The sequence below is a fragment of the Tamandua tetradactyla genome, chromosome 1 (assembly GCF_023851605.1).
Source record: "Tamandua tetradactyla isolate mTamTet1 chromosome 1, mTamTet1.pri, whole genome shotgun sequence".
NCBI classification, from domain to species: Eukaryota; Metazoa; Chordata; class Mammalia; order Pilosa; family Myrmecophagidae; genus Tamandua; species Tamandua tetradactyla.
In genome coordinates, this window is record NC_135327.1 from 85832573 (window position 1) to 85854945 (window position 22373).

At 35.8% G+C, this 22373-nt stretch overlaps 1 protein-coding gene across 11 annotated transcripts in view; it reads right to left on the reverse strand.

Moving 5' to 3' along the window:
* Nucleotides 1–22373, reverse strand: part of ANLN (anillin, actin binding protein) — a 146200-nt gene that overhangs the window by 69460 nt on the left and 54367 nt on the right. For 9 of the 11 annotated variants that reach the window (XR_013159173.1, XR_013159172.1, XM_077119750.1 and 6 more), the window contains 11 exons: nt 8308–8434; nt 7396–7506; nt 6432–6667; nt 5611–5756; nt 5228–5372; nt 4490–4625; nt 3723–3905; nt 1637–1763; nt 807–855; nt 656–712; nt 35–73 (listed from right to left, as the gene is read on the reverse strand). Coding sequence is in view for 9 of the 11 variants with exons in the window: in XM_077119750.1 (XP_076975865.1) it covers nt 35–73; nt 656–712; nt 807–855; nt 1637–1763; nt 3723–3905; nt 4490–4625; nt 5228–5372; nt 5611–5756; nt 6432–6667; nt 7396–7506; nt 8308–8434 (1356 nt within the window). In the remaining 2 variants the exon portion in view is untranslated. The remainder of the gene's footprint in view (nt 1–34; nt 74–655; nt 713–806; nt 856–1636; nt 1764–3722; nt 3906–4489; nt 4626–5227; nt 5373–5610; nt 5757–6431; nt 6668–7395; nt 7507–8307; nt 8435–22373) is intronic. The other 2 variants (XM_077119741.1, XM_077119735.1) reach the window with 2 other exon arrangements.

Consider the following 22373-nt stretch of genomic DNA (forward strand, 5'->3'; position numbering starts at 1 on the left):
AAGGAAGGTTCAATTTTTTTAAAGCTCTACTTACCGTGGTTATAGATGTCAGGAGTCGCTTTGGAGTAATAGCCTCGAAAGAAAAATAGCTCGGTAATATTTTCTGTTAAACATTATGATTCAGAGCTTAAAACCAACCTTGAGATACTCCCACATATAAAATAATTCTTAGATATGAATGCAGTATTAAGGATTTACTGATATTGCTTATTACTTTTTTGTTAATGCCAGAAAAAAATTTTTTTAATGATGACTTAGAATAAGGACAACAGCAAGGACTGGGAATGTTAAAAGCCAAGCCAGAGGTTCTATCTCCTCTGCCTGCATAGTGACCATATCATTCTTCCCTACTAATATAGGACTCATGCCTTGAGGGAAGTTTTAAGATGCTAGAAATGGTAGTTGTCAAGTAAGCATAGAGAAAATGGAATTATCAGGCCTAATTATATCAAGAACTTATTCTCAGGATCATGATTACTCATTATAAGTTTACTTTCATTATTCATACCTATTAATTGCAAGATGTAGAATCTGGGGGCATAAAGTTAATCTAAAAATGTCATATTCATTAGAAATTATACTTAAGAAAATCAGTATAATGATATCTATTTTTTATGATTAGAATAATTTTACTAGGGTTCTTTTTAATTCTCACCTTGGATTTATATGCTTTTTTCTTTTTATCAGGGCCTAAGGTATCTTTCTTTTGTACCTATGCATAAACCAAAAGCATGATTAGTTTTAAAATGTTATTATCTTCAAGAAAAATAAACTACTGGTTACTTTAGGAAGCATTAACTACTTACCAAACTGTAAACTTCAATATTTATTTCAAAGTCATTGGACACATCCTGCCTAGAAAAATAAAGCATTGAATAAAGTTGTAAGAAAAACCTTGAAGAAAAAATTATACCATGACTATTGTTACAAAGCTCTTAAAGTAAATTTACTCTGTTTTAACTAATGACATCATTATAAACCTTTAAGGAATATAAAAATTCATGCCTTGAGGGAAGTTTTAAGATGCTAGAAATGGTAGTTGTCAAGTAAGCATAGAGAAAATGGAATTATCAGGCCTAATTATATCAATAACTTATTCTCAGGATCATGATTACTCATGATAGTCTATCTGTTCCTATCATACAAGTCAGAAATAGTTTCCTTATAATTTACAACTCAAGATCATCAGTAATAAAAGTAATTTTTTCAAGTTATATTTAACTCTGTAGTTTCAAAATAAATCTGTGATGCTAAATACATCTTTCCATTAAGATTGATGATTAACTTCATTATGAGATTGAAAGCATAAAGGAAGAGACTCATGGTCCAGGTTACATATATTTTAATTAATATCATAACTATAATAGTTAATATTACATATAACTTCAAAATATTAAATAAAACATAACTTCAAAATATTAAATATCTATACATGGAAGAAATGTGCTATACAATGGAGGGAAAGAGCAGAGATATGTAAAAGAGTTAAACCAAGACATCGAAAAGTCGGTTGCTTGTCCATATAAAAAGGACAAGCATAATACATTTTAAGGGTTATAAATTTCACCTGTATACTCAGACTGTATTAACTCTATTAAAAAATGTGTTTTAATCATCAAAAGCCTAATTCACTTACAGAGTAAATGTAGTAGTGAATGTCAGAGCATCACCATTAAGAGAGTTTGAAGTACTTGCTAATGGGGTGGCTACCATATTTTCAGCTCCTGCTTTTAGTATAATTAAGTAGTAGTAATTTGCTGCATCTGCAAAAAGTAAAATCACATTATATAATTAGTACAAGCAAAATCAGATTTAGTTAATCAGCATTCTGGGGGAAAAAAGGAATAAAGTAATACTGCAACTAATTAATACAAAATTGATTATTAAAATTACCAAAATCAACTGTCCAGACACAAAAAAAAGCTAAGTAAGTTAGAAGCAAAGAGCCATATTCCTGGAATGAGCATCATAAAGGTCTCTCCCTATTATATGAGTTGAAATAACTTAAATTCTGCCACATCATATTATTTCACTCTACATCCCACAATTTCTGCCAACTTTGAATTTTATCTTTTGACCCATAATTCTTTAGCTAATAGGATATAACTCAAAAGTTAAATTATGGTTTGTCCTTTCAAAACTGGGATTAAAATACTCTATTTCTATGAAGGCTAATCTGAGATCAATTCTAATAAAAATACAAACTATTTCTTCACTAGTTGTCATTAAATATCCACATATTTCAAGGTACATATTAAACTGCCAATAAGTTTCTGTCTGCACCCTTCCCAAATCAGACAACAGCATTAATTAGAACCAGTTATCTAATTCCCATGATACCTTTCCCTCAAAGGGAATGTTTGAATAAAAATAAATTTTAAAAGGACCTTTAAAAACTTATCTGACATTTAAGAAAAACAATTCTGTCAACCTTGCTATAATTATCCTGCCCTGTTTTCCAGATGCTGGTGCTGAATTTCTCTTTCATTTACTTTGCTTAAATTATCATCTTTTGGGAGGAGGGGATGGGCAGGCTCCTTTTTAAATGCAATTTTACTGAAATATATACATATACCCTATAATGATCCAAAGTGTACAATCAATGATTCACAGAATCATCATATAGTTGTGCATTCATCACCACAATCAATTTTTGAACATTTTCATTCCTCCAAATACATATATATATGTATATATGTGTGTGTGTGTGTGTATATATATATATAAATGAAAAAGAAAACCCAGAACTTCCCATACCTCTTACTCCCTGACTATTATCTATTTTTTGTCCTTAATTTTTTTACTCAGCTGTCCATACACTGGTTAAAAGGAATGTCAGCCACAGATTTCCACCATTACACAGTCCCTCTGTAAAAGCTGTATAGTTATACAATCGTCTTTAAGAATTAAGGCTACTGGAATTCAGTTTAACAGTTTCAAGTATTTCCTTCTAGCTATTCTAATCCACTAAAACCTAAAAAGGAATATCTATATAATTCATAAGAATAACCTCCAGAGTGACCTCTTGACTCTTTTTGAAATCTCTCAGCCACTGAAACTGTACTTTGTTTCATTTCTCTTCCCCTTTTTGATCAAGAAGTCTTTCTCAATCCCATGACGTCAGGGTGAGACTCATCCCCAGGAGTCATATTCCACATTGCCAGGGAGATTTATACCCCTGGGAGTCATTACATACAATTTTTAACAGAATACATTGCTTAGGAGAAAAAGTTACCATGATTACTCAATCTAGAGGGGCAAAAGAAATAAAAATTAAATAGAATACTTTCATCACCCTGCGCCTCATTCCCACATTTCAGGATTTGTAGAACATATTTTATAATGGGGTGAATTTTAAGTGTAACAAAGTAAATAAGTTATTTTAGACACCCCAGTACATTTCATAATAAAATCCATTAATGAAAGTCAAAAGGTCTGCTTTGTTATAAAAACATTTAAGCAAAGTACGTAAAACAGAAATTAAGCACCAGCATCTGAAAAATATTTTTCATTCAAAATTATTCTTAACTAGCCTTACTCTCAGAGCTGTGTCCATCATTGTGTGGATTGGGGACCCTAAATATGAAATTTTCCCTGGCTAATTTTATATATCTATCTTGATGCATGCTCTCTACCTGTTTCTATCTTGTACAATTCCAATTCAGGTGAGGTTCAGAAATTAACATTTGATCTATATATGATGTGAATAAAAATCACTATACCTGGTTTCTGAGCTGTACTGCAGACAAAATCTGCTTTTAGTGGCAAGCGGATTTCTGACAAAGTAACTGATCCTTTGGATGGGACGAATTCACTTTGGGACATGGTATCAGCATTATTCTTCCTCTGAGGCCCTTCATTCTTCAGTTTATTCAGTTCATCAAGCAAAAGTGTTCTCTTCTCAGCTGTTTAAAAGTAAACAAGTTAATACTCCAAATGCTAAAATTGCAACTGCTTATAAATGAGAGCCAATTCAAGCAAAAACACTCTTGAAACAATTGTAACTAAGACCAAAGACAAAAATCACTGCCTGTTTCTTCATACAGATAGTTAAAACCTTGATTGCTCATCTATTTATCAAGTTCTTATAATTTAATACTTCAACTTTTGTCAGTTTTGAAGTATAATCTCTCCAACTCCAGTATCTCCTGCCATCACCCCCACACATAAACAAAATTCAGTTTTTAAAGATATACATACAGAGTACGTATATATAAAGTATATATAAAGAATATTATACATTTATTTATTCTTAGGATACTTTCACAATTACAATTTCTTCAACTATATTCCAGTTTCTTTCATCTTTCATGCAAACTTTATGTTTTTTAAATGTTTAAATACAAGAAACAAATGATAGATCAATTGATATAGATTTATCAGAGAAAGCCGATTCTTTAAAATTAGAGATTTTTGCATACACTGGACAAAATGAGCTTTCCAGTGGTTTGAAATTTTATTGGAATTTCTATAGGTACAGTGCACATACTTGCAATTAGAAGAAGTCTTTCTGCTTCAGCTTCTTCTAATGACCCTTTCCCATGCTCTCCATCAACACAGCAGTTAAGAGCCTGGCTAGCTTGGTAGATCACTGTCTGCTGTAAATTGATTTCGTTATTGAGTTCCTAGTGAAACCAATGAGAGAGCGGAAAAAACACACACTCTGAATTACCATTTTTCACTTTATTTAAACTTTAAGTCTAACTAATCTGATCAGATAAGCTCCAAAGTTTCCAGAGAATAAAGTCAAAATGTTAGTTTCACTGCTCAAATTTTGAGACAATACACCAAAAACATTTAACATGCTATAAAGATAATACTTACACTATAAATATTCTTCCTTAGAAAAGACTTCAAATTTATACTTACTAAAATTATTGGGGCTAATTTAGAATAATAAGATTAATTTTAAATTACATGTATGTTGTATTTCTCTAAATGCTTTTCTTAGTATGAAAGAACCTCTCAGAGAAAAACTACCATTACTCAACTAATAGATATACTTATGACAAACATGTTTAAAAATCAATATTTCAGCAACCAATAAGCTTCCAACTTTTCAAATAAAGAGGAGCTTTCAGAAATTCAAGTAAATATAAAAGAGGTTTACTGAACTCCTACAAGTCAGACCCTGTTCCAGTCACTTAAGGCAAAGAAATGAATAAGTCTTGCTTTTGTCCTCAAAGTGTAGGAAACATTTTAAACCCTTTCCCACAGAAGTACATACCTGTATTTTCTGTTTAATATTAACTTGACAAGGAAAGGCATTCTTTTTTTCTTCCAATTTTGAAACATCTTCCTTCCGAACAATCACCTGTTTTATTGAAGGACGGTCTGTTTCTTTGAATCGTTGAGATCTGTATGCATCAATGCTTCAGGAAACAAGTTACACTCTATTAGAAATCCAGCAACACAAACTAAACACTATTCTTTAGTGAGTATATTAGAATGCCACAAAAATGGAAAGTGCCATTCGTTGAAAGAGAAGCTAACAACCATTATTTCAAACTTTAAAAAAGATGAATAATTAATAATTGTGACATAATTTGTTATGTCAAGAATCTAAACTATGATCCTTAGTGAGTGAATGTCTTCCAAAAATATTTGTACCTATAAGGAAGATCACGATCTTCAGAACCAATGCTATCACCAGATTCAGCTCGAGGGACACGAGTTCTCTGGAATTTTCCTGGCTTTGGATTTTCATCACTTAGGCTAGTGTCTTTCAATTCCAATCTAGGTGAGGAAACTAAACTCTGCAAAGAAGCATACCAGGTATTAGTAGAGCCTATAGATAATTAACACTGACTTTAAGCTGAATGAATTTTTCTCACTATTAAGAAATAATCCTTCCTGATAAGCTAATTGATTTATCACAAAATCAAGCAAATTAAATAAGTTCCTGAAAAGTAAACGAATAAATAAAAATACCAAGACAGCTGAAACCTACATTTGTAACTTTCTAACAATGTTATTCCATTCAATTTCTAAGCAGAGCTGCAATTTCTCAATTTAAGATGATAGCTGACAATAGTAGCTAGTTTTCATTTAATGTTAGTTATATGACTGGCACTAATATACTGATTTAAAATTCACAACCCTATGTTGCAGGTACTATTACTAGTCTTATTTAACAGATGAGGAACTGTAACAGAATGAGGCTAAATAACCTAACAAATAGATAATAAATGACAGAGCCAGGGTTTGAGCCCAAATGTCTAGCCTTATAAATCATCTTATAGAGTCTGAATTTTATCTAAGGACAAAAGAAAAACACTGAAGAATTTCAAGCAGAGAACTGAGGTCTGGTTTGAAAAATGCCCCTGGCTACAGAATGCCAAATCCCTATCTAGCAACAACAAAAAAGAGGGGTTCCAAAACTGTTTGGTTTCTTCATAGCACAGAACTGTCTACATCTGGTCTTTTCTTACCTCTGGACTTACCACACCAACTGTCTGTGCTAATGGAGTAAGTAATGACATTGACGAGATATTCAGTGCATCTTCCTGTTCCTCACTGCTTTCTGCTTCTAATTGATCCACCTCCTCTTGACTCTTTTCCACATCCAGTTCACCTGCCACCAGGACATCACTGAAGATGTCATTAATCACTTTTGAACTATTGATATCATCATCATCCACACTCATCACAATTTCACGTACTAATTCTGAAAAATATCGCAATAGGTAGTAGTATGATTCAGACCTTTAAGAATGGAAGGGGTAGCAGAGAAGACCTAACATTCACATGCTTACTAAATAAACACAGAAAACACCCTATGGGAAAGCACCTCCTAAACAAACAAACAAAATTAAATTAATTCTAATATATATGAAACCAAAGTAATTTTCCAAGTTCCAATAACATTTTCTAAGCAATGAAGTTTGGGTTCACCAAAAGCTGATTCAATCTTTCGGATTAAAGAAAGAAAATTAATTCAGAACTCAAATTATAGGATAAGAGCCAAAATCATCAGAGTTAGGAAAAATATTCTTTCAAATCACTTTCTCTGTTGTTGGAAGCAGCTTTTTTTACATGGCAGTCAATAATGGGAAAATAGTAATGTCATCTGGGGCAGGGGTTGTTAACCTAGAGTTCAGATAGGCATCAAGGGCCTGAAAGGGCTTTAACAGTATATGCAGATTATAGGAGGGCAATATCCATGAGAGTGAATGACAGTCTTAGATTTTCAGAAGGGTCTGTGATCTAAAAGTAACTGTTAACTGTACTGCATCTTGTGGCTGCTACAGTATATCCTCATTTAAAAAAAGAGTATTACAAAATCATAAGACATTCCAAAGTAAAGGAATGCAGCATATTTAAATATGTGCTTTTACCAATATCATGTCTTAAAGCGTGTCCAAAATTAATAAGAAATAAAGAATAAAAACCAACCAGTCTGCTGCTCAACCTGTGGTTCTGATGTTACTTTTAAGGTCTTATCCTCTTCTAAAAACAGTGTTATTCTCAGAGGGCTAGACTTCGTCATTTCACATTCAGTGAAACCTAAAAAGTATTTAAGACCATATTTGTCAGTTAAGAAATCTTATATTTCTTTTTCTCTGATTATAAAATAATACGTTTGTTTTAAAATACTCAAATTTAAAAATGCATAATGCAGAGAATCCAAAAACCTCTCTCAACTAGCCCACCATTCTCTTCCTTCTCACCAAGACAAAGGGGACACCAATATTATAAGGTTATTGTTTGTTCTTTCAGTTTTCTTCCTATGTATGCATGTATATATATGACTTTTTTTGCTTGTTTGATCAGAAGATGATCAAACATATTGTTGCACAATTTGTTTTTCATTTAAAAATAGTGTCCATGATATATTATGTCATTGCATACAAAGCTTTTTAAGCAGCTACATGATATTTAAATACATGATTTACCACAATTTATTTAAGGAGTCTTCTACTGATGGACATGTAGGTCATTTTAACCTTATTATTACTGCAAACAGAGCTACAATGACTCTCCTTATACATATACCTGTGCACATTAGTTCTAGGGATTCACTTATAGAAATACTCAAAAAGTTGAATGAAAGGGCATGCACATTTTACATTTCAAGAGATAATATCAAATTTTTCTCCAAAAAAAAAAGTAGTAATTTGTACCCTTTTTCATAGTATATGAGTTCTCTGGAAACAAAATTGAGGAAAAATCATATTGCATAGCTATAAATGAAGAAAAAGATCTTTTTACACCAAAGCAGCATTTCGGCTTTCCAATTTCAAAGGAAACTAGGATAGATTAAGACAGAGCTACATGCAAAGTGAAGTAGAAAGAGAAAATACTGACCTGCAGGTTCTCTACTGGAAGTTTTGTCCTGTGTTTGATTTTCTGTCACCTTTTCTGTTATTGGAAGCGATGGGGTATTTGAAGCCACTTGATGTTTTTTGAGGGGAGTGTTTTGACAGTGAATGTCCTACAAAAATAAAATGAAAGGAGATAAATTTCTCTAAATTATAGATTTCATTATGTGAAAGAGGCCAAACATATTTAGAACATCACAGACCCCAGTATTAGTTCACATTCTTACTAATTTCCAGTAAGTAAAATCTTTTCTAGAGACTAGAAGGCAAGAGAGAATGAAAATTCTCAGAGTTCATTATGTAAGCCAATTAAAGTGAAGGGGACAAACAATTCCCTCTATGTCACTTATCTCAACTGACACCTATACAATCTGGCAATAATTTGTACATCGGGATACCATTTCATTATTATTTACTCAGTAGGTAAAATCTAAAGTAAACAAAGGTCAAAAACAGATGAGAGGACAAAAGAGAAGAAAAAAGGAAAGGAGAGAAAAAAATCTCCCTTTTGAGTCTTTTTAAGAATTATTTGCAAGTCTTTGGAATAAAAATGTTTATTTCTTTTACAAAAGATTATATGGGTTAAAGTAATAGTAGCTATAATAAGAATAACAGTAAGAATAAGAATAACTGGAGGCAGGCAAGAAGGCAACTTAGTGAGGTCTGGAATTTAGTTCATCCTCCATAGTAGCTAATAAATAACCAGAACAGTACAGAACAACTGCTGGGGAAACATCAGTGACAACTGTGACAACTGCTGGGGAAACATCAGTGACTGGACACCCAGTGTATACCAGTCTGGACCTGGTGGAACACCTAAAACCCCACACAGAACTCTGAGTCCTCCAAGCCGCGGATGCTGGCACCCCTTCCCTATGGGCATGGCAGGCTGCTTCCCTGAGAGGAAAGGAAAGAGACTTTATTAGCAGCAAGGACTTAGCTTAATCTAGCTCCAATTGCTGAAACAGGCACCCAGAACAGATAAACCTAGAATAAGCACTAAATGTACAAGGAGTTTTTGTTCCCTCAGAGGAGGCAGGGCTGACAGAAAACACAAAAAAATTGAGAGTCTTTTTGAGTCAGATAGCAAAAACTACAGGAAAAGGGCTGGACCCCAAGAAAAGGGGGCACAAAGAGCCAACTTAAGCTCTTCACTAACCAACTTGAGCTGCAGGGGTCCTGCCCTAAAAAGGCTTCTCTTTTGCTTTTTCACTGCTCCTTAATAGCTCATTAGATAGAGCTGGAAGCCCTCTCAGGCTCCAGCACTGACCCAGACAAGGGCAGAATTAAGTTTGTCTGAGAGACAAAGTAACTAGTCAGGTGAAAAGCGTATCTTCCCTAGAGAAAGGTAGGAACTTGTTCAAGTGGAATCCCTCCTTCAAGGAATTCAGGCCCCAGGAACTGGAAAACTGAAGCAATTAAAACCATCATATTACCTCCCCTGTGTCTCAACCATGACCTCCAGCAGTGAGAGTCTGCTGAAGTTAAAGGTACCACATCACGCTGATGGGAAGCCACTGACAGACAAATGCCATATGCTGGGCTGGATAGGAAAACAGTCTACAGGCTTCATAGGAAAGTCTGTCAATCTGCTGAGTCTCACCCTTATGGAAAACTGATGCTGGCTATAATTTTCTCCTGAGACATGGGCCTGTCTGGTTGGGGAAAATCTGACTGGTGTCTATAATATCTGAGGAAACCCTCCTCAAAAAAAAAAGAAGGCTTCATACAGGCAAGGCAAGAAACATAAAAACAAGTTGTAGGAACATTTCAACTCCAAAGACCTTAGCCACTACTCCAGTTCAGCCATTACTTGAAATCTATTTCATCTTTGAAATCCTAAACTGAAACATCCCACTCTAATCATACCTCCAAACTCTTTAGCCCTCCTACTCAAGAATTCCTACCAAACCCTGATCTTTGGCCTCATGGGGACCACTGGTAATCTGACGTTTTTCTTTCTATCCATCCCCACCTGTTTTCTTACAACTCCATCCAGGTTAGACCTCATGACCCTTCACATCTAAGTATCTTAGCAATATCTTTTAACACCCTCACCTCAACCGTACTTCCAATTCTCTTGTCTGGCAAAACCCCAACCCTGGATTAACCCGTCGTCTCCGTGTTTATATCCGGGCTATTTGAATAGACCTAGATAAAAACTTCACTATTGTGTTGATTGGGTCCACTATAAATGTATGGTTTCATGTCCATCTGAGTAGCAACACTACTCCCTAAACCCCAGTTTCCAAGTCAGCTTTCTTTTCCATCCTGCAAAAAGTATTACACCCACCACTTTCCTTTTCCTAAGGATGAACGAAGCAGAAGCTATCTGACAGAAGCCTATCAGTCTTCTGCCACCACAGCTCTAAAAGTGCCAGGCTCCACACACTGCTTTCCTTCTTTCTTCTTATCACACTGGAAGATTGTCCAAAACTGTTTCCTTTACTGTGCACTGGATTTCATTCTCTCACTTCTTCAATGATTTACCCCCATCCCATCAGTTACCACCTCTCTTTTCTATATCTTCAAACTTTTGTTTCCTACTAACTCCTTCCCATTGATACTAAAAAGTGACTTACATCTCCTCATAAAGAACAAAACAAACACAAATCACACTTCAGGTCCTCATTCCCCTCAGCCACATCAGCTCTCTCCCTCCCCTTTAGAAGCAAATTTCTAAGATTGCCTATACTCACAAACTCTATACTTCACCTCTATTCCCTCCCCAACCCACCAAAAACCCCATTCTACCCTCTCCATTTCACTAAAACAGCTAGCCAAGTCACAATAAGCTCCTTCTTTCAAAACCCAGCAGATTCAGTTCAGTCTACAAAAAGAACTCACCAATACCAACCATTCCTTCCTTCTTGAAAGGCTTGCTCTTTCCTTGACTTTAATTATACTGTACTGAACTGCATGTTCCTCCCACCTCTTTGGCTAATCCCTCTGTGGGGAACCATAGATAATTTAGGGACTTGGAGAGGGGTGGAAACCCAGAATTCCCAGTTATTGTACTCAGGATTCTGTTCAAATGCCTATGTACAACTGTCTGATGAGGAATTACACAGGACTATTGGAGATCAGTTACCACAAAATAGCTTAAAATCACTGCCTTACATGCTCAAGAGAGTTAGTAAGAAAATCATAACATGATATACTGACAATCAATTGAAGAAGTCGTTTCAAACAGGAGAGAGTGATCAATAATGTCAAATAGGTCAAGTTAAACAAAAGAAAATCAATCAATAAAGATTACTGGTGAACTTAAAAGGAGAGGGGTCAGAGGAGGAGTAGTAGAAAGCCTGAATGGAGAGAGCTCAAGACAGAAGAAGGGAGAAAAATTAGAAGTAGCAAGTAGAGACAACATTTCTAAAAGAGTTTAGATGAAAAGGAGACAAAGGAGGAGAAATAAGGGGCCAAGAGAGGTGTTTTTAGGAGAGATAACAGCTTATTTGCTGATGGAAAGGATCACACTTACCTCAAACACAAATTCACTGAACTTCTACTAAGAACCAAGAACTAAGAAAAGAGACAGAAATGGATAAGGCTTTCATTGATGGTAGGGGAAAGAAAAGTTAAGACAATTTTTTTTTTCTGGTAAGGACTATGGGAATCTCTACAGGATTTTTTTTTTTTGTATGCCATATGGCGGGGTCACATTTCATTATTTTTCCATGTGAGTATTCTGTTATTACAGCACCATTTGTTGAATTTTTGTTTCTTTGGTTCTATTTGTTTTGCTTGCTTATTTTGGGGAAGTGCAAGGACTGAGAATCTAACCCAGGTCTCCCACACAGCAGGTGGAGAATTCCACCATCAAACTATCCTTACACTCCCCTCTCCAGGATTTTCTTTGAAAACTATTTTTTGGACCGAGTGGGTGTGAAGGATGGGAGAGTACCCAGACTAGAAGCACGATATACAATAAAAAGCAATGAGAGAGCAACTTCCAGGAAGATGGCAGAACAGGATAGGCTAAGTAATCCCTGCTTCATAGAACAATGAGAGAAGGGACAGAAAAAAGACCAGGACTGCAGTTCCAGGGTGTGAGTAATCAGGGAGTCTTCTACCCTACAAAGGGAGGTTCCTGGATGAAAAAGCAGAGAAACTGAAACGGAAAAAACAGGGTGAGTACTTCTGGCCATGACTCCACTGGGGGCGGGAGGCAGCATGCTGGGAAGTGTGGGTCTGAAGGAATGGACAATCCCTCCATTCCAACCTACCCCAACAGCTAGTTTGGAAGATCTACCTGTGCACCTCAGCAGCTGGGAGCTCCCATGGGGAATCCAAAAGCATGCCTAACAACCTACCATGACCGGCTGCACCACTAGGCACTGGGACCAGCCTAGCCGAAATACCAAGTGCCCCAAACCAAGGTCATCTCAAGCAGGAGCCAGAGGTGACCAGGTCCTTCAGGCCCATAAGTAGAACCTCCACTGATGTACACAATGTTCAACCCCCCCAGACCTGAGGTTGACAGCTCTCAGCGTGAATAAGGACCACCAGCTCTGACTGGAATTTCACTGGATCTTCTGCTGGCCGCTGCAGGTTGGGAGAAACAAGCCCGAGGGGAGGAGGAATCTCAAAGGCAACATCTGCTAGATAGAAGCAGAAAGTGCAGTCTGGCAAACTGTGTGTCTAACTAGCTTTTAACAGACCCCTGTGTAGATGGGGAAGTACTGACAAATCAAGTCCAAAAGGGACATTCAATGCAAATCCAAGCAAATAAATCTCAGACAAGTGAAGGAAATCAACTTGCAAAATAAACTTATCAAGATAATCTAATGTTCCAAACACAAAAAAACACAAAGCACATGAAGATTCATGCAGATGTGGTTCAGCTAAACGACCAAATTAAAACATCAGAGGGGACATGGAAATTGGAACAAATAATTGAGGATGTTCATAATGACATAAAGGATATCAAGAAGACAATGGAAGAGCATGAAGAATTAGAAAAAGTAGAAAATAGGAGATCTCAGAGATGAAAGATGCCATAGTTCAAATAAAAAATATATTAGAGACACACAACAGCAGATTAGAATAGGCAGAAAAAAGAATGAACAAGTTAGAAGACAGGACAATTGAATGAAGTACTTAGGAATGAACTTAACTAGGGATGTAAAGGACTGGTACAAAGAAAGCAACAAAAACATTGCTAAAAGAAATCAAAGGAGATCTAAATGGGTGGAAAGACATTCCCGGCTAATGGATAGGCAGGTTAAACATAGTTAAAATGTCAATTCTCCCCAAATTGATCTACAGATTCAACACAGTACCAATTCCAAAATTCCAACCTACTTTGAAGATTTGGAAAAGCTAATTACCAAATTCATCTGGAAGGGACAGCTAAAAGCATCCTAAAAAAGAAGAAAGAAGTGGGAGGATTAACACTCCCTGACTTTAAAACCTATTATAAAGCCACAGTATTCAAAACAGCATGGTACTGGCACAAAGATAGGAGCATTGACAAATAGAATGGAACTGAGAGTGCACAAACAGACCACCAAATCTATGGTAAACTGATTCTGACAAGGCCCCAAAACCTCTGAACTGGGACAAAATAGTCTTTTCAATAATTGAGCATGGAAGGATTGAATATCAATAGCCAGAAGAATGAAAGAGGATCCCTTTCTTACAAACTACACAAAAATTAATTCAAAGTGGATCAAACACCAAAATAAAAGAACTAGCACCATAATGCTTCTACAAGAAAATGTAGAGAAACATCTTCAAGACCTAGTAATAGGAGGTAGTTTCCTAAACTTAACACCTAAGGCACAAGTAACAAAAGAAAAAATAGATAAATGGGAACTCCTCAAAATCAAACGCTTCTGCACATCAAAAGACTTTGTCAAAAAGGTGAAGAGGCAGCCAATTCAATGGGAGAAAATATGTGGAAATCACATATCGGACAAAGGTTTGACTTACTGTATATACAAAGAAATCATACAACTCAACAACAAAAGAACAAACAATCCAATTATAAAATGGGGTAAAGATATGAATAGACATTTTCCTGAAGAACAAATACAGATGGCTCAAAAGCACATGAAGAGATACTCATTTTCATTGGCTATAAGGGAAATGCAGATCAAGACTACAATGAGATACCACCTCATACCTATAAGAATGACTACTATTAAAGAGGAAACTATAAATGCCGGAAAGGATGTGGAGAAACTGGGACACTTATGCACTGCTGGTGGGAATGTATAATGGTGCAGCCACTATGGAAGACTGTTCGGCAGTTCCTTTGGAAACTAAATATCGAGTTGCCCTATGACCCAGCAATAGTACTACTTGGTATATACCCAGAAGAGCTGAAAGTAATGACACAAACAGATATTTGCACACTGATGTTCATAGTAGCATTATTCACAATCGTCATCAAATCGCAACCAAATGCCCATCAACAGACGAGTGGACCAAACACATGATGGAATATAGACCTAAGTGTCCCACCGATTAATATTATTTCTAATATTTTAGAAATATGAATTAGTTCTCGCAAGAATTACTTCAAAGATATGATTCTTGTACAAAGTGTGTTTAAGTCCAGGGTACAGGGGGAAAACTGCTATTGCATGCTATGAGCTATGTTCAAAAGGAAACCATCAGCACTATCACAACAACAGCAGAGGTAAACAATGGGGAGAAGGACAAGAGTTAAGAGGAGGTTTAGATTTCCTGTTTGGTGAGGGTGTGTTTATTGGTTTTCTTTCTCTTGGGAACAATGAAATTATCTAAAATTGAGAGTGTTGATAGACTGTGGACTTTGGGTCCTATACATGATGCCCAATGAATGCAGGTGGCTAAAAGATGCACTGAAAGAGAAGTAGATTGGTGAACAATGGTAACTCAAGAACGAAGGTTATGCTCCTACAAAACAGAACAGTCATGAGGCATGCAACGATGTTAATGAACATGAGGGACATTGGGTGAGACAAAATAAGCCAGAAACAAAAGAACAAGAATGCTATGGTCACCTTGAGAAAATGCTTATAAGAAAACAGGGGCCTAGATTGTAAGTTTTTAAAGCAGACACATTAAGTCTGGAGTGGTGATTATTATTTCTGGATTTTGAGAGGCTGCTTTATATATATAACCTGATATTTAGAGATAAGAATGAAGCCAAACAGGTTGGAGTTAAAGTAATTCAGAACACAGAGGTAAGGAAGACTGTCTATATTTTAGAACCACATATACTCTTTGAGACCAATGGAAGAAGGAAGAAAGGTTTATTTGGTCTGGAACTGAAATTTATTGTAGCACATAATCTAACTCAACCTATCTGTGCAGCTCATTTGAACTGAAACACAGGGAGCCCAGAATAAGAAAGAGGTCCTTTAATCCTGTATTGATTATTGTAACGCCTAGATATATTCTAGAGTATATTAAGCAGATAATCAAAAAGTATTGGCAAAGTCCTCTGAGGGATGGGAGAAAGAATATGGAACTATTAAAACTTACCATCAGGGAATCCCCTGATACTATGTCAAACTTTAGGAATACCCAAATCAATAGGCCATATCCTCGATCATGAGGCTTATTCTTGTGAAGCTTATGTAGGTAGCAAAGAAGCTTAGACTACCTACAGGCATGCCTAAGAGTTACTTCTGAGGACCTCTTTTGTTGCTCAAATGTAGTCTCACTCTCTCTAAGCCTAACTCTACAAGTGAAATCATTGCCCCCCTACTTGGGACATGACATCCAAGGGTGAAAGTCTCCCTGGCGACATGGGAGATGACTCCCATGGATGAATCCAGACCTGGCACCATGGGATCAACAATTCCATCCTGACCAAAAGGGGGAAAAGAAGTGTAAATAATAAAGTATCAGTGGCAGAAAGAGTTCAAATAGAGTTGAGAGGCTACTCTGGAGGTCGCTCTTATGCAAGCTTCAGTTAGACCTTGCTACCTATCATAACCTGCCAACCCCCAACCAGGACCATTCCAGCCAATCCTAAAGGACACCTAGCGCAAGATGTAAGAGTCCATTAAGGGTTCCATGCACTAGAGTAACTTTCCAGAAACCTACAACCTCCAGATGGGTCCCTGGTCCAAATAAGTCCTGAAACCTAGCCCAGCCTATTAGAACATCAGATAGTTCCATCTTCCTACCCCTTGTTAGTGACAGACCCTTCCAAAATGAAAAATTTTAAATTGCCATAGCCCAAATACCCCTAAAAAGAGGGATGGAAAGATCAAAGGTGATGGTGGAGTTATTTATACAGAGAAGATAGGATTTAACAAATGAATATGATTGCTGAATCATTAAATTAATATCTCTTTTGGCCTCCAGTATTTTAGAGCAGCTAGAAGTAAAAACCTAAAAGCACAGAATTGTAACCCATGTCAATCTCTGAAATATGTTCTACAATTAATGTGGTGCTGTGCTTTGAAATTTATAGCTTTTTTGTATATATGTTATTTTTCACAAAAAAAAAGGAAAAAAGTTTATTGTGATGATAAAAAAATATTTAAGCCCTCTAGCCTCCTATATTCCAGAGCAGCTAGAAGGAAAAATATGAGAGGATCGTATGGCAGCTCATGACAAACCCTGCGATCTGTCCTGCAACTACTTGTTGAAGAGTGCTTTGAAAACTATTGCATTTTTATTTCTTTGCTTTGTGTATATGTTACACTACACAACAAAAAGAGTTGAAAATAATAATTAAAAAAAAAAGATCCATTGATATGCTGCTTACAAGAGATGCATTTTAGACCCAAGGACACAATTAGATTGAAAGTGAAAGGATGGATGGGAAAAAGATCAAAGGTGATGGTGGAGTTATACAAAGAAGGTAGGGTTTAACAAATGAGTATGACTGCTGAATCATTATATTGATATTTCTTTTGGTCTCCAGTATTTAGAGCAGCTAGAAGTAAAAACCTAAAATCGTGGAATTGTAACCCATACCAAGCTGTGAAATCTGTACTCCATTTGATTGGTATGATTTGCTTTGAAATATACTGCTTTTTTTGCATGGGTGGGCACTGGGAATCGAACCCCAGTCTCCGGTACTGCAGGCGAGAACTCTTCCTGCTGAGTCACAGTGGCCTGCCCTATTGTTGTTTTGTATACATGTTATTTTTCACGCAAAAAAAAAAAAAAGAATTGTGTTTTGTAGGATGTTTGGTTGAAGATTGATTTCAAGATATTTTTGGGCAAACTAAATATGTAAAGTATGCAGGAAGTGTTGTTGTTTTTTTTTATAAGGAAAAAGTACTTTTTTCCCTAAAGTAAAATAACTGACTGTTGCAGACTGAGAAACAAGAATGTGTAGGACAAAATGGGTGGATATAGATTTTATAGTTTTATAAGATTTTTAATAGTTTTCCTATTAGATGTATTTTCATACAAAACAAGAATTTGGTTTTCAATCTGTTAAAATGACAATGTTTATTGGATCATTTCTCTGTTCTTAGTGAGAAGCAATAAAAGGTTTTTAACCGTCTGAGTTAAAAAAAGAAAGAAAGTGAAAGGATGGAATAAGACATTATATGGAAGCTGTAATCAAAAGAAAGCAGGAGTAGCTATACTAATATCTGATAAAACAGACTTAAAATGTAAAGATGTCATAAGAGACAAGGAAAGACACCACATATTAACAAAAAACAATTCACCAAGATGAAAAAGCAATCATAAATGTTTACGCTCCCAATCAAGGAGTTCCAAAGCACATGAGGCAAACACTGGCAAAACTGAAGGAAGTGATAGATGTTTCAACAGTAATTGTGGGACTTCAATACACTACTCTCCACTATAGATAGAACAACCAGACAGAGGATCAACAAGGAAACAGAGAACTGAATGTGATAAATGAGTTACATCTAACAGACATATATTGATCGTTACACCCCAAAATACCAGGATATACATTCTTCTCAAGTACTCACAGAATGTTCTTCAGGATAGATTATATGCTGGGTCACAGAACAGGTATTTATAAATTTAATGAGACTGAAATTATTCAAAGCACTTTCTCTGACCACAGTGGATTGAAGCTGGAAATTAATAACCACCAAAGAATCAGAACTTACACAAATAAATGAAGATAAAACAATATACTCTTAAACAATCCGTGGATCAAAGAAGAAATTGTTAGAGACATTGGTAAATATCTGGAGATGAATGTAAATGAGAATACAGCATATCAGAACTTATGGGATGCAGTAAAGGAAATGCTAAGAAGGAAATTTATTGCCCTAAATACTATAAAAAAAAAAAAAGAAAAGAAAAATGAGCAAAAATCAAGTACTTAACTGACTGTTCACATGGAGAATTTAGAGAAAGAACAGCAAACTAACCCCGAAGCAAATAACAGAAGAGAAATAACAAAGATTAGAGTAGAAATAAGCAAACTGGGGAAAAATAAAACAATAGAATCAACAAAACCAAAACTTGGTTCTTTGAGAAAATCAATAAAATTGATGGACCACTAGCTAGGCTGACATAGAAAAAAAGAGACAGACTGCAAATAAAATCAGAAATGAGACGGGGGGTGGTTGTTACATGAATTCTGAAGAAATTTTAAAAATCTAAGAGGATACTTTGAACAATGATACACCAACAAACTAGACAAGATGAAATGGACAAGTTCCTAGAAACACACAAACAATCTATATCAAATTGAAAAGAAATACACAAACAGAAGTCTCTACAAGCCAATTACAAGTGAAGAGGTTTAATCAGTTATCAAAAATCTTCCTACAAAGAAAGGTCCAGAGCCAGACGGCTTCACAGGGGAATTTTACCAAATATCCCAAAAAGAACTAATATCATTTCTGCTCAAACTCTTCCAAAAAAGTGAGAAAAAAGGAACATCACCTAACTCATTTTAAGAAGCTAACATCACTCTAAAACCAAAATGGGATAAAAACATCACAAGAAAGGCAAACTAAACACCAATCTCCCTAATGATCACAGAGGCAACAAATACTCAACAAAATACCAGCAAATTGAATTAAACGACACTTTAAAAGAATTATACAGCATGACCAAGTGGGGTTTATTCCAGGCATGCAAGGGTGGCTCAACACAAGAAAATTAATCATTGTAATACAGAACATTAACAAATCAAAAGGGAAAACTCACATATATCAACTGATGTGGAAAAAGCATTCAACAAAATTCAGTATCCTTTTCTTATAAAAACATCTCAAAAGGCAGGAATCGAAGAAAGTTCCACAATATCATAAAGGACATATATGAAAAACCCATAGCCAGCATCATACTTAGTGGTGAGAGATTGAAAGCATTCCCTGTAAGATGAAGACAGCCCACTGTCACCACTATTATTCAACATCATACTAGAAGTTTCAGCTACAGCAATTAGGCAGGAGAAAGGAATAAAAGGCATCCAAACAGGAAAGGATGAAGTAAAACTTTCATTATTTGCAGATGGCAATATCCTAAACTTGGAAAACACTGAGAAATTTAGGACAAAGCTACCTGAGCTAGTAAATTCAGCCAAGTGGCAGGACTCAAGATTAATGTACAAAAACCAGTAATGCTTCTGTACACAAGCAATGACCTGAGACAATTAAGAATAAAAAAAAAATTCAAAATAGCAATTAAAAGAATCAAATATCTAGGAATAAGTTTAACTACGGATGTTAAGGACCTGTACACAGAAAACTATAAAAATTGCTTAAAAAAAACTAAAAGAAGACCTAATCTGGGCATATGGATACAAAGGCCAAATGTCATTGAGATGTCAATTCTAGACAAACTGATACAGATTCAATGTAACACCAATAAAAATTCCAACAACCCACTTTGAACAGCTGGAAAAGGTAGTTATCAAATTTATTTAGAAGAGAAAGAGACCTCTAACAGCCAAAAATATCCTAAAAAACAAGAGGAAAGAGGGAGGACAAACATTTCCTGACTTTAAAGCTCATTATAGTCACAGTGGTCAAAACAGCACAGTACTGGCACAAAGATAGAAATATCAACCAATGGAATCGAACTGAGAGTGCAAAGATAGACTAACAAATCTAGGGTCAAATGATCTTCAACAGGGCCCCGCAAATCCACTGACCTGGGAGAGAACAGCCTTTTCAATAAATGGGCATGGGAAAACTGGATATTAATAGACAAAAGAATTAAAGAGGAACTTTACTTTACACCCTATACAAAAATTAACTCAAAGTGGATCAAAGATCTAAATATATGAATCAGTACCATAAAACTCCAAGAAGAAAATACAGGGAAACATCTTCAAGACCTAGTAATAATAAGTAGCTTCTTAAATGTTACACCCAAAGCACAAACAACAAAAGAAAAAATAGATAAATGGGAACTCCTCAAATCATATGCTTTTATGCCTCAAAAGACTTCGTCAAAAAGGTGAAGAGGCAGCCAACTCAATGGGGGAAAATATTTGGAAATCACATATCAGATTAAGGCTTGGTATTCTGTATACATAAAGAAATCATACAACTCAACAACAAAAGAACAAACAATCTAATTATAAAATGGGATAACGATATGAATAGGCATTTTTCCAAAGAGCAAATACAGATGACTAAAAAGCATATGAAGACATGCCCATTTTCATAAGATAAAAGGGAAATGCAGATCAAGACTACAATGAGATACCATCTCACACCTGTAAAAATGGCTGCTATTAAACAGGAAACTACAAATGTTGGAGAGGTTGTAGAGTAACTGGAACACTTATACATTGCTGGTGGGAATATATAATGGTACAGCCACTATGGAACACAGTCTGCCAGCTCCTTAGAAAATTAAATATAGAGTTGCCCTATGACCTGGCAATACTACTACTCAGTACATACCTAGAAGAGCTGAAAGGAGTGACACAAACAGACATTTGCATACTGATGTTCATAGTAGCATAATTCACAATTGCCAAAAGATGGAAACAATCCAAGTGCCCATCAACAGATGAGGAGATAAACAAAATGTGGTATATACATATTATGGAATATTATAAGCAGTAAGACAAAATGACATCCTGAAGCACATAACAAGATGGATGAAACTTGAGGACATAATGCTGACTGAAATAAGCCAGACATCAAAAAGGACAGATAGACACTGTATGATTTCGCTTTTATGAACATGGGAAAGGTAAACTCAGAGGCTTACAATACAGGATATAGGGAACCTAAAGTGACACGGAAGCTAGAGAAGGGTAAACAGTTAGCTAAAGAGGTTGAACTTAAATGTAAGAGAATGGATAGATGTGAAAGCAGTTCATTAATGGGTCTATAAGTAATATTTACATATTGAAGGTAAATCTGATTGAAAAGAGGTTGAATAGAGCCATGTATCCCACTGATTAACACTACAAATATGAACAAGCTCTTGCATGAACTACTTCAAAGGTATGAATCTTGTACAAATGGTTGTTGTACAATATCAGGGTATAAGTGGAAAACTACTATTGCATGCTATGGGCTATGTTTAACAAAAAGACATCAACAGTACCACAGCAATACTAGGGATAAATAATATGGGGATAAATAATTTTTTGTCCTCCCTGCTTTTTTGAGGCATAAAAGCAGGGGGGACAAAAAACAAGGGAGGTTTGGATTTTCTATTTGGTGAGGGTGTGTTTATCTGTTATTTTTCTCTTGGAAACAATGAAAATCATTTAAAATTGAGAGTGTTGGTGGACTGTTGACTTTGGACATTATACATGATGGCCAAAGGATGGAGATCACTGACTGAGAAGTAGAATGGCAAACTGTGGTGTATACATATGATCGAATAGCGTGCTTCATTCCTCAGAAAGGAATGAAGTCGTGTGGCTTGCAACATTGTGAATGAACCCATGGGGTATTATGTGATGCAAAATAGGACAGAAACAGAATAACAAATAATATATGACCATTAGAAAATACTTATAGAACATTGAGGCCCCCTTTCTCTTAACCTACACGGCGAGCAAATGCACTGCCCTCCCCTTCTCTGCGTGGGACATGACTCCCAGGGATGTAAACCTCCCTGGCAATGTGGGTCAGAAATCCTAGAATGAGCTGGGACACAGCATCAAGGGATTGAGAAACCCTT